The sequence below is a fragment of the Chelonoidis abingdonii genome, chromosome 8, assembly GCF_003597395.2.
Source record: "Chelonoidis abingdonii isolate Lonesome George chromosome 8, CheloAbing_2.0, whole genome shotgun sequence".
NCBI classification, from domain to species: Eukaryota; Metazoa; Chordata; order Testudines; family Testudinidae; genus Chelonoidis; species Chelonoidis abingdonii.
The window spans coordinates 106,010,557-106,024,844 of NC_133776.1; the positions used below are offsets into that span (position 1 = coordinate 106,010,557).

The 14,288-nt window shown below is 53.7% G+C and overlaps 2 protein-coding genes across 6 annotated transcripts in view; one reads left to right on the top strand and one right to left on the bottom strand.

Annotated features, from left to right (window-relative positions):
- Positions 1–4,493: 4,493 nt before the first annotated feature.
- LOC116833391 (gap junction alpha-3 protein-like) lies at positions 4,494–8,559 on the top strand. The gene is given in 2 exon segments (XM_032794896.2): positions 4,494–5,831; positions 5,834–8,559. Coding segments are annotated over 2 exon segments (978 nt in total). The 5' UTR covers positions 4,494–5,698; the 3' UTR covers positions 6,679–8,559.
- A 96-nt stretch (positions 8,560–8,655) lies between these two features.
- Positions 8,656–14,288, bottom strand: part of ZMYM3 (zinc finger MYM-type containing 3) — a 50,821-nt gene continuing 45,188 nt past the window's right edge. For 4 of the 5 annotated variants that reach the window (XM_032794888.2, XM_032794890.2, XM_075068926.1 and 1 more), the window contains 4 exons: positions 12,638–12,752; positions 11,106–11,360; positions 10,913–11,030; positions 8,656–10,239 (listed from right to left, as the gene is read on the bottom strand). In XM_032794888.2, coding sequence (XP_032650779.1) covers positions 10,041–10,239; positions 10,913–11,030; positions 11,106–11,360; positions 12,638–12,752 — 687 coding nt within the window. In that variant the 3' untranslated portion in view covers positions 8,656–10,040. The remainder of the gene's footprint in view (positions 10,240–10,912; positions 11,031–11,105; positions 11,361–12,637; positions 12,753–14,288) is intronic. The other variant, XM_075068929.1, reaches the window with a different exon arrangement.

Sequence of the window (14,288 nt, forward strand, 5' to 3'; positions counted from 1 at the left end):
TCCCAGGCCTTTATAATGGTACTCACCTTAATCCTTGCTGGAAATACCTGCCTGATGCACCTAAAACCGCATTATGCTTTTTATACGGCCATATCGCATTGGCGGCTCATAGACATCTGCTACTCAACCAATACCCCAGTTTCCTTCATCCTCCCTTTGATTTCCAACTGATTCAGTCCCAACGTATTAATCAGCTAAAATTTCTATTTAATTAATCCCTAAGTCAGATCCTTTGACTTTTCACTATTAATATCTTCATCCTATTACTATTATCCCAGTTTATCAAGGTGGCTCCAGATCTTCCTGTATAGATCACCGGTCCTTCTCCTGTTAGCAAATACCCCCCTTCGCTGTCATCCGAAACTTTATTAGCCTTCGCGCTCTTTGTCCGAGGTCAGTAATAAAAAAGGTTAAATAAGACGGTCAAAAACGTCCTTGAGGGACTCCACTAGTAACTCCTTCCTCACCTGCCAGTTCACCCTCAGTACGACCCGCTAGGGTTCCCTTTAACCATTCTTATCCACCTTACAACTTCATATCTCTCATCTTTGCCAATTAAACTAACAGTCCCCATGGTGTAGAACCGCTTCAAACGCCTTACTGAAATCGAGGTAAATTAGATTCCCGATTTCCTTGTTAAGTAATCGTCACCTTCTCAAAGAAGGAGATCAGTTGGTTTGGCACTTATCACTTAGTAATCCATGTTGCCAATTCAATCCCATTACCATTGACCTCAATGTCCTTAACTACTTTCTCCTTTAAAATTTTTTCCAAGACCTTACATACTACAGACGTCAAGCTAACAGGCCTATAGTTACCCGGATCACTTTTTTTCCCTTTCTTGAAGATAGGAACTACGTAAGCAATTCTCCAGTCGTACGGTACAAGGCTCCTAGGTTTCATCAAGGAGTATCAGATGTGAAACAGCATGAAGGTATTTAAGAAGCCAACTCAAAGAGTTCCTCCTACACAAGCATTCAGGTTTTGAGCAATCCAGGGAAACAATGCACATTACAATAAAACTTAAACTTGTTCTTCATAATAACTAGGCAGCTAGTATTGTTTTAAAAATTAATTTAAAAAAAACAGCAAAAAACATCCACCTCCCTTTTCATTTCTTATAAGGATTTTTGAAGTTTAAATCTCCACAGTGTGATAGATATACTTGCTTTAAGGTGACCAGACAGCAAATGTGAAAAATCGGGGGGAGGGGACCAGGGGGGAATAGGAGCTTATATAAGAAAAAAACACCAAAATTGGGACTGTCCCTATAAAATTGGGACATCTGGTCACCCTAGCTTGCTTTGATCTGCTTAGCTCCTGGAGGTCCAGGGGCTCTGGGCTGCTGCTGGCCCCAGGCTGCCCAGGGTACCTAGGGACAGCTCTGTCTGCCATTAGGGAATTTTTTCCTGAGAACCCCCTGTAACATTTTGCAAACCCCAGTTTGGGAACCACTGTTCGAGGGAATGGTAAGAGAGAGAACAGCACAATAAAGACAATGGATTTCAAGAAGGCAACTTTAGCAAATGCAGGGAGTTGGTAGGTAAGATCCCAGGGAAGCAAGTCTAAGGGGAAAAACGATTGAAGACCATTGGCAGTTTTTCAGAGACATTATTAAGGGCACAAGAGCAAACTATCCCACTGGATAGGAAAGACAGGAAGTGTGGCAAGAGACCACCCTGTATTAACCAGATCTTCAATGATCTAAAAATCAAAAGAGTCCTACAAAAAGTGGAAACTCGGTCAAATTACAAAGGATGAATATAAACAAATAACACAAGTCTGTGGGGGCAAAATTAGAAAGGCCAAAGTGCCAAACGAGATCAATCTAGCTAGAGACATAAAGGGTAACAAGAAAACATTCTGCAAATACGTTAGAAGCAAGAGGAAGACCAAGGACAGGGTAGGCCCATTATTCAACAAGGGGAAAAACAATAACAGAAAATGTGGAAATGGCAGAGGTGCTTAATGACATCTTTGTTTTGGTTTTCTCCAAGAAGGTTGGTGGCGACAGGACACCTAACATGGTGAATGTCAGTGAAAATGAGGTAGGACTAGAGGCAAAAATAGGAAAAGAACAAGTTAAAAATTACTTAGACAAATTAGATGTCTTCAAGTCACCAAGACCTGATGAAATGTGTCCTAGAATACTCAAGGAGCTGACTGAGGAGATATCTGAGCCATTAGCAATGATCTTTGAAAAGTCATGGAGGATGGGAGAGATTCCAGATGACTGGAAAAGGGCAAATCTAGTGCCCAGCTATAAAAAGGGAAATAAGGACAACCTGGGGAATTACAGACCAGTCAGCTTAACTTCTGTACCTAGAAGGATAATGGAGCAAATAATTAAGCAATCAGTTTGCAAACATCTAGAAGAAAATAAGGTGATAAGTAACAGCATGAATTTGTCAAGAACAAATCGTGTTAAGCCAACCTGGTAGTTTTCATTGACAGGGTAACAAGCTTTGTGGATGGGGGAAAGTGGTAGATGTGGTCTATCTTGCCTTTAATACCGTCTCCCATGACTGTCTCATAAACAAAGGAGGGAAATGCAACCTAGGCTTTCAGTAACTGCTACCAGTAGCACATTCCTATGGAGAGCAGTTTAATACACTACACCTGCTGCAGTTTTTGCAGTTACACCAGCCCCACCCAGCAGCTGCAGTTGGCCCACAGGAGCCCATAGGCAGAGATCGAGGGGCGGGGGGGGGGGAGTGCCTGAGGCCCCAGCAATGGCAGGGAAATGAGTCAGCGACACAGACCCAGAGATATCTCCCCTGAGGCTGCAGAGGAAGGCAAACAACCCAAGGTCCCTGCCAGCCTGACCTGGGGGAAATTCCTTCTTACTCGAGATAGTTAAGTCCAAAGCAGATTGCAAAGAGTTACCAAGAGATCTCACAAAACTGGTTGACTGGGTAACAAAATGGCAGATGAAATTCAATGTTGATAAGTGCAAAGTGATGTAGAGCGAAAAACATAACCCTAACTATCCATATAAAATTATGAGGTCTAAATAAACTGTTACTGCTCAAGAAAGAGATCTTGGAGTCATTGTGGATAGTGCTCTGAAAACATCCACTCAATGCACATCAGCAGTCAAAAAAAGTGAACAGAATGTTAGGAACCAATGGAAAGGGATAGCTAATAAGAAAGTAAAAATCATATTGCCACTATATAAATCCATGGTACACCCACATCTGGTCACCCCATCTAAAAAAATATATATTAAAATTAGAAAAGGTGCAGAGAAGAGCAACAAAAATGATTAGGGGTATGGAACAGCTTCCATATGAGGAGCGATTAAAAAGCCTGGGACTGTCTCTCAGAAAAGAGACGACTAAGGGTCGAGTTGATAGATGTCTATAAAATCATGACTGATGTGGAAAAAGCGAATGAGGAAGTGTTATTTATCCCTTCTCATAGCACAAGAACCAGGGGGCACCCAATGAAATTACTAGACAGCAGGCTTAAAACTACACAAGGAAGTATTTCTTCACACAATACACAGTCAATATAGGAACTTGTTGCCAGGGGATGTTGAGCAGGCCAAAACTATAACTGGTTCACAAAAGAAATGAGGAACGTTCCTGGAGGACAGGTCCATCAATGGCTATTAGCCAGTGGTCAGAACAGTCACTGCAGGAGGTATCCCTGGTGCCTGGACTTGGTGTCCCTGCTGCTGGAGGTGCAACGTGTGGGCACGTAGCCGGGCTGTGCCCTGGGACAGGCAGAGGGGGCCATCCCACAGCTGGCCCAGGACAGCTGATCTCATAGATCTCCCTGGGCAGGCTGAGCCCTGGGACAGGCAGAGGGGGCCATCCCACAGCTGGCCCAGGACAGGGTTTGTGCTGGGGACAAGTCTGGTGTTTCACAGATCTCACTGGGCAGGCTGAGCCGTGGAACCCCATCCGCCCAGTCCCCTGCCCTCTGAGCTTCTACAAACTGGGGGAGGGAGGGGCAGTTAACTCCACCTCTACACTATAAATATTAACAAGGGAGCATGGCTACACTGCATGCCCTGCCCCCACTGCAGCGAGGGCTTTGCAAGCTTCCACCCCTCCCTGTGCAGGATCTCAGGGGGCCCTGGTCCGCTGAGCTTTGTCATGCAGCTACAGCACAGGGCTCTGACTGGAGTGCACCCCAGCTGGCCAGGTGAGCGGAGATGCGCCAGGGGCTGCATTAGCCGCCCCCTCACACTGGGGCATGCTCCCCCCAAATTCAGGCAGAGTCTTCCATCCTTGGGCACCGGGCAGCCACATGGAGGAGACCAAGGCACCATGTGAGGATGGCGTCAGAGCCAGGGCATTTGCAGAGGCCCCCAGGCCCAGCAGCGCATGGGGCAGGTCGGTCAGGAAAACGACCCTTCAATGGCATTGAGGCGTCCAGAGCCATGGAATTGCTTGGGCTCAGTCACAGAGAGCTCTCCCCCCTTGCTGCCCCTACACCCTTCCCTGCAGTAGGGATTATATTTAGAAACATGCTCAAGCCAAAAATAAAGAGGTAAAAAGATTTCCCAGTGGTTGTTTCCACTGTCAGTCATGGTGACAGCAATGAAGCGCCTGCTCCAACATGCTGGGCAGACAGACAGACTCACACGCCTGCCCCTTGCCAGAGACCAGCCGGACACCTCTGCCCCCCGGAAGAGGTGCTGGGACACGTCCTGCTGCGGCTGCGGGGATCTACTACCCAAGAGGCACAGGGCAGCTGAGTTGCCTCCACAGCCACAGGATCTGCAAACAGTGAGGGGGTTTCTTCACCTTTTGCCTGGCCTGTGGTCTCATGGCAGCTGCCAAATGCACTAGGCACTGGTGTCTCCTCCAACGTGCACAGATGGGCCCTGACCCTGCCCTCCATTGGTCTGTGGGAGAAACCCCGGACCTTCGCCCCAGCCTTGCCCTCGTGTGGCCCTGGCTGCATGGGGAGCAGCTTTGGGCTGGACATCTGCCATAGCTGCCTGTGGTGCAGGACAAGTTCCTGGTGCAGTGTTTTGCAAGCACCAGGTAAAGGGCTTGAGCAAAATGGCTTTGCCTTGAACTCTAGCCTTGGAGCTTTCAACGTGAGTTAACCCCTAGAAGAGGAAGCGCAGTGCAGGCTCCCCCATACTGCCCAGCCACCTGCTCAGCTGTTCTGTTCAGGAGGCTACTGATTTCCAGCTGCCCTGAGAAGCTGCTGCAGAGCTAGGAACAGAGCTGAGCCATGCTGAACTTGGGGCCACCTCAGAGCCAGTCTCCAGCAGTGAAAGGGCTACAGCCCAGTGCTGTCAGTGTAGCCAGTCCCCAGCAATCAGTGCTCTTAAAGCGGGATACTGGGGCCAAATGGGTTAATCCTGGAGGGATTTTGCAGCTACAGGTAGCTGATGGGCTCAGGTAGCCTCAGGTTAACCCGCTCTCTGCCCTGGCTTTGCTCTCAAGTCAAGCACATGGCTTTTACAAACACATCCCTGGCAGAAAACGACAAGCATGGCTGTGAGCTGTATCTGGCTGTCAGGCATTGCTGTTCTGGGACCCCAGGGAGGAAGCTCCAGATGTGGGAGTGTGCAATGGGAACCGGGGAGGGCTCTGCCGTAGGGACGTGCCCAGTGCTGGGTGCCCCCATGCTAGCTTCTCACAGGTCTGGAGCAGTGCAGGGTGCTGGAGTCTCTGGGATGCCGACATCTAGGCGTGTTCCTCTCTTTTAGGATGAGCCGGTATTTGCACTCATGGGTGACTGGAACCTGCTAGGGAGGCTTCTGGAGAGTGCTCAGGAGCACTCCACGGTGGTGAGGAAGGTCTGGCTCACTGTCCTGTTCATTTTCCGTATCCTTGTCTTGGGGGCAGCTGCCGAGAAAGTCTGGGGGATGAAGAGTCGGGCTTCTCCTGCGGCACCAAGCAGGCAGGCTGCCAGAACGTCTGTTATGACGAAACCTTCCCCATCTCCCACATCTGCTTCTGGGTGCTGCAGATCATCTTCGTCTCCACCCCCAGCCTCGTCTACCTGGGCCACATCCTGCATCTGGTGTGCATGGTGGAGGAGCAGCAGTGAGAGGAGATTTGGGGGGCCCAGCAGGAACCCCTGGTGCAGCATAAACCTTCCATCAAAGATGTTGGTGGCAAAATCCACCTGCAGGGTGCCATTCTGAGGACGTATATTTGCAACATTGTCTTTAAGATGCTCTTTGAGGTGAGCTTCATTTGGGGCCAGTACGCACTGTATGGGTTCGAACTAAAGCCCCTCTACACGTGCAAACACTGGCCCTGCCCCAACACGGTCAACTGTTACATAGCCCAGCCCACCAAGACCATCTTTATCCTCTTCATGACGGGGGTGGCATGCCTGTCTCTGCTCCTCAACCTGATAGAAATGTACCACCTGAGCTTCACCAAGTGCAGGCAGAGGCTGGCAGCCGACCACTGTCGGGCACCCAACTCCAAGGCCAGCTCCAACGCTCCCAGAGAAACAAGCGACCACCACATTCCCCACTGTCCTGCACCCTACAGCCTTCCCCATGACGCTGACCCCAGCCTTCCATTGCAGCCTTACGCCAGCCAAGCTGCTCCCTCAGCAGGCAGGGACAGCTGTGCAGCACGGAGCAGCTGCGAGACAGGCAACCAGGGCCTGGTCATGGAAGAACTATTGCAGCAGGGCAGCAGGTCCAGTAAGTCCAGCACTAAGCTTAGACCCAGTGACTTGGCTGTTTAATGAGGCGGCCCAGCCCTGCACTGGCCCAGGGCTGATGGGCAGGGGAAGGGGGCTCTTGTACCAAACAAGCACCGTTACCACGAGGCTGCATCATGGGGAGCACAGCTCAGCTCAGGAGCCTGTTGTGTTTCCATGGATGCCATGTTGTCCCCACCATGGAAATACTGGGCCCATAATACAGACACGTGTCCGGGAGTCTGAGGCCTAGGCCAGACGTGCACAACTCAAGCCCTCTCCCCTCGGTGGCTCTGCAGCAGCCTTGTGGCTGTCAGGGGTAGGAGGCAGGGCGTGGGCTGGGAGCCAACGGGGGTAAATGCTCTATACTTGATAGGACGCAGGCAGGGCCTGTAGCTTTTCCTTCCCCATGTGACACTGGTGTTCCCCCTTTTCTGGGTGGAGAGCCGCCTCCGCCCTCCCCCCAGCCTGACCTCTGCTCCTGGGTAGTAACAGAGCTTAGGAAGGCCCCAGCAGACTAAGAGTAGGTGGCTGCTCAGGGCCAAGAGACCTTCCAGGCCCTAGCAAGGAGAATGGGAATGGACATAGCCTTTGCCACGCACCTGGGTCCCAGCTCGATGTGTTTTGCAGGCTACTGCTTTAACAGCCTGTCAGGGAAGATGGTGCTGCTCCGAGCAGGAAGGCCTAGGACCCACTGCCGCTGCATCCTAGCCACATGGCTCCCTCCCCAGCCCCACGCCCGAGCCGGGGTGACTCTCAAGCCATCAACACGTGTGGGAAAGCAAAGACTGCAGCTGTGATGTTCAGGTGATGTTGAGGTTTCAGCAGCAGCTACAGCTGTTGGGCTCCTGGCAAGGCTGCACTGGACCTGTATTTGGGCACCCCTTACTGTGATGTGACTGAATTTTCTCTCTTGTGAAAAGTGGAACAAGATGACATGAGCTCTGTAAAGAGCAGGCACATTGTCCCATAGCCAAGGTACAGGAGAGGGGAATTCAGTCCTAAGCTGCCTCTCTCTCTGCCCCTGCCCAGGGTATCTGCGTGCAGGGCCACACTGCAGGGGCAGGAAGGGAACTTCCTGCTGGACAGTCTTTGTGCTCTTCCTGAGAAGGATCCAGGCCCTTGCTCTGCACTGAATGGGAGCGGCCCCTCCCTGCAGCCATCAGGATTCCTGGGCTTTGCTGTGGGGACAAGGAGAGAAGGATCCAGGCTTGGGCTACATTACAAGGAAGCGACCTCTGGATTGCAGTTCTGTCTCATCCTCTGGTCGCTTGCCTTAGCCTTGGGACGGGCACGTGGGCAGGGAGATCATTGCAGGTTTTACCATGATTGCCAAGTGACACAGGGAAGGGACCACCACTGCAGCTGGAACCAAGGCTAGCTGAGGAACCTTCTTCCAAGGCCGACAGCAGCTGGAGAGACGGCGCCTGCAGGCCCCACCATTCATTTCAGCCCCCCAGCACTTGATCAAGTTCATCTCATTGCAGGGAGGCTCCGTGAACCTGGACCTAGGGCTGCTTGGCTGTCTCCTGTCCACACTCTCCTCTGGTCCCATGCAGGACTGGTCAGGTTGGAGAAGGCTGTGTTGCACACAGGGTGTCCCTCACGCCCTCAAGGGCACAGCCTGGCCACTCCCTGCTTAGCTCATAGGACATGGAGGCAGGAAGGCCATCCCTCCATCCCCCCCTAGTGCAGGCCAGGGCTGCTCCCACCACGGTTCATAGATTCTAATGCCAGAAGTGACAGGCCACCATGGCCACACAGGTTTAGGTTCTAGCTCAGGCAGAGTTAGCACGTCGACCCATGCTGGGAATTACAGCTCCTAGCTGCTGGGTAGGGTGCCCTGGCAGGTGATCCTACCCTGTCACAGACCCTGGAATGGATGGCGGGGGCAAGGATCAAGCATAACTCCCTGATGACTGAGCCCTTGAGACAGGCAAGGGGGCAGCGGCCCCAGCCTCCTCTCTGGAGCAGAGGCAGCCCCTGTTCTGCCCTTCAGTGGATTAAGGACAGCAGCTGCCGGCAGGTTTTTGGGTCTTTATTTGAAATGAATGGTTTCTAGAGACACAAGGTTAGCCTAATGCCCCATTAGCACTACAACAAGACCGGTGACTGGCTCACTCTTGACATGGAGACAGAGGGCCCCAGGCCAGGTCCCAGAACAATATATACAGACTCAACAGACAGTGCCGAGTCCCATTGACAGCTGATAAAAAAATCATAACACCAAGGGGAGGGAGCCAGAAGGGAACAGCAAAGCTGGGGCAGGAGCTGGGTGAGTGGAGAGACCCAGGCGGGCTCCACTCCCCCGTCGGCCTGCGGCCCCCCTCCACTGCTTGCAAGTTCTGGCCTGGCACGGCCCAGCAGGATTCTCAGTCTAATGCCGGCTTGGAGGAGACGGGCCCAGCAGCAGAGTCCAGGCACAGAGCTACCTCCTCCATCTGATAGTGTCAGGATAGCAACGGGGGCACAGTCCATTCTGCTGCAGCTTGAGGGGCAGGGAGGAAGGGAGGGGCCCATGCTTGTCAGCTCTGGCAGCGAGGATGCCCCTGGGCTCCCATGCCCGATGCAGAATTCAGACCTTCAATGGCCCCCAGTGGCTGTTGTGAGTGCACAATGCAGAGTGAAGCCACAGCTAATGCAGAGCTGGGGAAGGGAGATCCCAGGAGCCCCCTGGGCAGTGAGCTCTGCGCTGCTGCTGAGGAGAATGAGATGAGCCAGAGACAGCACAGCCAGGCCCCTCTGGGAACGCAGCCCTCTCCAGCCCACAAGAGTCAGCGTCTGGGAATGGTCCTGCTACCCTGGCTGGCACAGCTCCTCCCAGAGCCCTGCGTGCTGAGCATGGCTTATTTCCCCACTCCTGCTGCTTGGGCATGGAGCTGACTGTAAGTTCAGGGCCTCCTGTGCCAGCTGCTGGGCCCAGCCTGTCCCCATGGCCCCACAGCCTGGCATTCATGTTACACCAGGCAGGGGTAGACTGAGAACAGCCCTGGGGAGAGGGGACAGGCAGGGCTCATCAGGCCAGTGCCCTCTGGGGCTCTTGGCTGGGAGAGGGACTGGCTCCCTATCTCCACCCCTGGGAAGACAGGTGGGGGAAGTGGGACGCTGGCCCAGTCACGCAGAGCACAGGTACGGCCTGGGTGCCAGGGGGCTGGTGCGGGAAGGAGACGGCATGTTACTAGCATCAGGCAGGGATGTTCAGAGTCCTACACGCACTGAGCTGGACAGCGCTACCAAGTCTGCAGGGCTGGGAGCGGCATTACACCCCCATGCCATGCCATGCCACATTCACATGCCGCAACCCTGGCCAGATAGGAAGAGCAGGGGAGACGCCTTCCCAGGCCAGAGCAGACCCAGCCCAGCGGGCTCTGGGTGCCACCTGCCCATGCTCCAGCCTTGCCCTGCGCTCAGTCCATGTCCTCCTCTAGGCCGCTGCCCCGGCTGTGCTCTTCGTAGATCTCCCGGACGGCCAGGATGCGATTCAGCATGCTCTCCAGCATGCTCCTGTCCATGGGGATGACTGAGTACCAGAGAGGTGACTCTGCAATGCACGACCGCTCTGGCTGCAGGTAGAAGATGTCGTTCCGGTTCCGCAGGCTCTCTGGACTGTGGCAAGAGAGGGGCAGAGTGAACCTCAACCTAGAGGCCAGAAAGCCCTGGCCTCCTCAGCCACCCTGAGCCCACAGGGTCCTTCCCTCTTGACCTGGAACCCAGCAAGTCCTCCAGGGGCCCAGTGAGCCCTGGTGCCCCCCCATTCACCCAGGAGACAGAGAGTTCTAGAGCCCCCTGGTCTGAGGGTCTGTAAAGGAGGCACTAGCACTTAGGGCACTGCTCGTCCTCCTGCGGGGAAGGGCCCATGAGCTGGGCTTGGAACTCCACTCCCAAGGTGACCTGGGACCATGCTCATAGCAGGCAGGAGTGGGGGATCCCGACGCACCACAGCCACCTCCTCCTGCCAATCCAAGGGGAGAGAGGGACGGTGCCCACTGAGACGAGTTACTCAGCCCCAGGGCTGTGATCACAGCACTCTGGGACTTGGGGATGTGAGAAACCAACCCCTGGAGACGCGCTCTCCATGCCTCCTGCTTCACTGGCAGGACCCTGGCAGTCAGTGCTCTACACAGCTCTTTGCAAAGGCAGCACATGTCAGGGGCAGCCTCGGGCCGCTCCGCAATGTTCTTCCAGCCAGGCGAGGGACCAGACTGGGCACACAGGGCTGCAGGAGAACAGGGGACGCCCCAGCAGATGGGCGGTGGCTCCTTATCCCCGAGAGACTCACCATTTGGAGAGATAGAATTCATAGAACTTGACTGGGCACCGGAGTGGGTTCATCCTGTTCTCCCGCTGCTCCAGGATCGGCAGCTCCTCCTCTCGCTTCCGCTTCCCAGAACTGCTGTCTGCAGAGAGAGACCAAGTCAGAGCAGTGCACATGCGGGGCAGGGGCGGGGAGACAGACATGCGCAGGCCCCTACCTCGCCCTTTTTTCTGCCGGACGGGGGCGTAGTAGCGGATGCTCACCACCTTGGTGGTGCCCCGGGCTGTAGTGCACTTGCGGGACTGGCGTACCACATTGGTGAAGGACAGCTGCATGTGCTCCTCCGCAGTCTGCAGGCCGAAGAACTTGGTGTTGAAGAACATGAGGGTGTTGAGGAGGACAAAGGGGGAGTACACCCCCAGCTGCTTACACTCCCAGAGATGCTCCTCCTCCACACGGGAGAAGATCGTGTCTGCAAGCACACAGCGGAAGAAGCTGGGTCACAAGCATCTGGCATGCTGCGGGTTCCCTGGCAAGGTCTGACCTGGCAGGGAGACTGGAGGGGATGTGGCTGCCACCACCGGCCCAGCTTCAGCCATGTGTGTCAGGGGACCATCAGCCAGGGCACAGGAGTCCTCCCCTGGATCTCTCTCCCTGCCTTGGGCAGAGGGAGCTTGGCTCAGTGGCAGGACAACACCTTGCCCTGCGAAGTGCCCAGTCCAGATGGAACAGCCAGAGGAGTCATGCTTGCAGCGCTGGCGGACACCAGGCTGGGAGCTATCCCACTGTACCCTCCCTAGCCATGACCCAACCTAGGTTAACCCACCACAGCAAAACTGGTGCAAGCCAGCCGCAGACCAAACCAAGGGCCCCCCGCCTCGGTACTGAGTGTCACACACAGCTGCATGTGCTAATACAATCAGAAGGAAAGAAACAGCAGCAGGCAGGACAGGATCAGGCAACTCCCATGCAAAACCAAGGCAAACTGCTCCAGCCCAAGAGCCTCCCCTAGCAGGCAAGATGCTGGGTCAGTTAGCTCGACCGCTATCAGGGTACATGGAGACAAGGGCACCCAGCATGGGGCCCAAATGGGGGTGCCCTCTGGCTGCCAAGCACTAGGGAAAGCATGGCCCTTATGTAGGTGTCTAACCGGGGGCCGAGCGCCCTGGAATGGCTCTGTTACTGCTTGGATTATGCCAGGAAGCCAGGGAGGTCACAAACCCCCTGGCCTGGGAGTTGGGAAGGAGACAAAGATTCATAAGCCCCCTGGTCTGACACAGTGCTTCCCAAAGACTGGGGCAGGGCCTTCCCCTGCTATGGAAAGCAGCAACCTGCTCCAAAGGGGCTGGATGGAGAGTCCCCTGTTGTATCTGGACAGATAATGTGGTTTCCACAGGCACCCGCTAGCCCGGACTCAACCCTCAGTCAGCCTGAGATGCTGAATCCCAACTGCTGACAATCCCTGGCCCAGCTCTGGTGTGGTGTCCTGGGGGGAGGTTACATGAGGCTCCAAGATGCAGCAGGAGCAGTGGCCTTCCCCCTCCAGGAAGAACAGTAGGCAGGCCTGGCTCTGTGTCCTCAGGAGGATTCAAGAATCCACTTGCCTCCCATGGCAAACTTCCCCAGGAAGCATCCCGGGGGGGTGGAGGGGGCGGCAAAGTTGGCCCCTGCTTGACCAACTCCAGCCAGGCCTGAGAGCTTGACCTTAGTGGCTGCTAATAAAGGAGCATGCGGCCCTGGGACACGTACTGTTTGGTAAGAGTGTGGGCTGCCAGCCACTCAGGGACTTGTTCAGCTCCTGCACGAAGGTCAGGTAGTAAAGGTCTGTGAAGATATTCACCATCCGGTTGTTCTCCAGCAGGTACTAGAAGGGAGAGAACACATGGTCAGTGAAGGGAGAAAGCAGTGATGGGTACAGGATGAAATTGTTCTGTACTGGAAGTGTGATGCAGACGTGTATTTCACTTGGTGCGTGCCCTGGAGAATTTTGCCTAGCATTACCCATAGAAGGCAGCACTCGTGCCTCATGCTCAAAACTCCCGCCCCGGCTATCTAAGGTGGCTGCGCCCTACCCCGCCTCAGTTCCTTTGCACTGAACACCCAGAGACTGGACTCTGATGCAGAGGGGACGGAGGGTGACTTGTAGAATTCATGTCTGCATCACATCTCGAAAAGCCAGTTACAGGAAGGAACCATTTCTTCTTCTTCGAGTACATGCAGCTGTGTATTCCACTTAATGGGCTTCCAAGAGGTAATACACCCCCCTGCACACCCCAGGGAGACAGGGCTTGGAGTCTACGTACACAAGGATCACAGGACCATCTACCAAAACTTGCATCTGCCCTGGAAGATATGGTAATGGCATAATGGTTTTTAAAGGTACGTATCAACAACCCCAGAGCAGCTCTGCAAATATCCAACACAGATGTCACTGAGGAACGCAATTGATGTTGCTTGTGCTCTCATGGAATGCACTCGCACCCACTGAGGCATAGCCAAAGCTATTTCATATGCAGTCTTGAGACAGGACATTATCCATTTAGAAATCATCTGTGACAAGAGCACCTGACCCTTAATGTGATCTGCATATGACACAAACAGGTGAGGCGAGGCACAAAACGGTTTAGTTGTGTCCAGACAGAAGGCTAGACATCGTCTGACATCTAATGGATGAAGAGGCTGCTCCTCCAGAAGTGAATGCAGGTTCGGGAAGAACACAGGCAAATATCCTGCCTGGTTCAAATAAAACTGAGAAATTACTTCAGACAAAAACGCTGGGTGTGATCGTAAAGTCACTTTGTCCATGAAGAACTGCATATAAGGAGGCTCTGCCATCAGAGCCTGCCACTCACAGACTCTCCGTGTGGATATTATCGCTACCAGGAACTCAGTCTCCTGATACAAAAGCAGAAAGGAACAAGATGCCAGGGGTTTGAATGGAGGTCCCATCAAAGCTGCTAGGACCACATTACGGTCCCAAGGAGAACTGGCTCTCAGACCAGTGCATGGAGACAAAGAAGCCCTTATACGAATTTTGCCCCCATGGCACGGGAGAAGACTAATGTTCCCTGAATGAGGGGGATGAAATGCTGATATCGCTGCAAGACGCACTCTCAATGAGCTAAGCACAAGACCCAATGACTGACGGTGCCGCAAGTACTCCAAGATGTCCTAGACTGGGCTGTGAAATTCAGCCATCACACTGAAAACCATTCAATTTCACCGAATACGCCATTCTGGCAGAGGGCCTTCTATTGTTGAACAGGACCTGTTGAAGAGTGGCTGAACACCACACTTTCTCCTGGTTCAGCCATGCCATGGCATGCAGGGAGCTAATCCTGGGATGCAAGGTGCAGCCATGATTCTGAGTGAGTAGGCTGGGATAGAGAGGAAGGGGTCT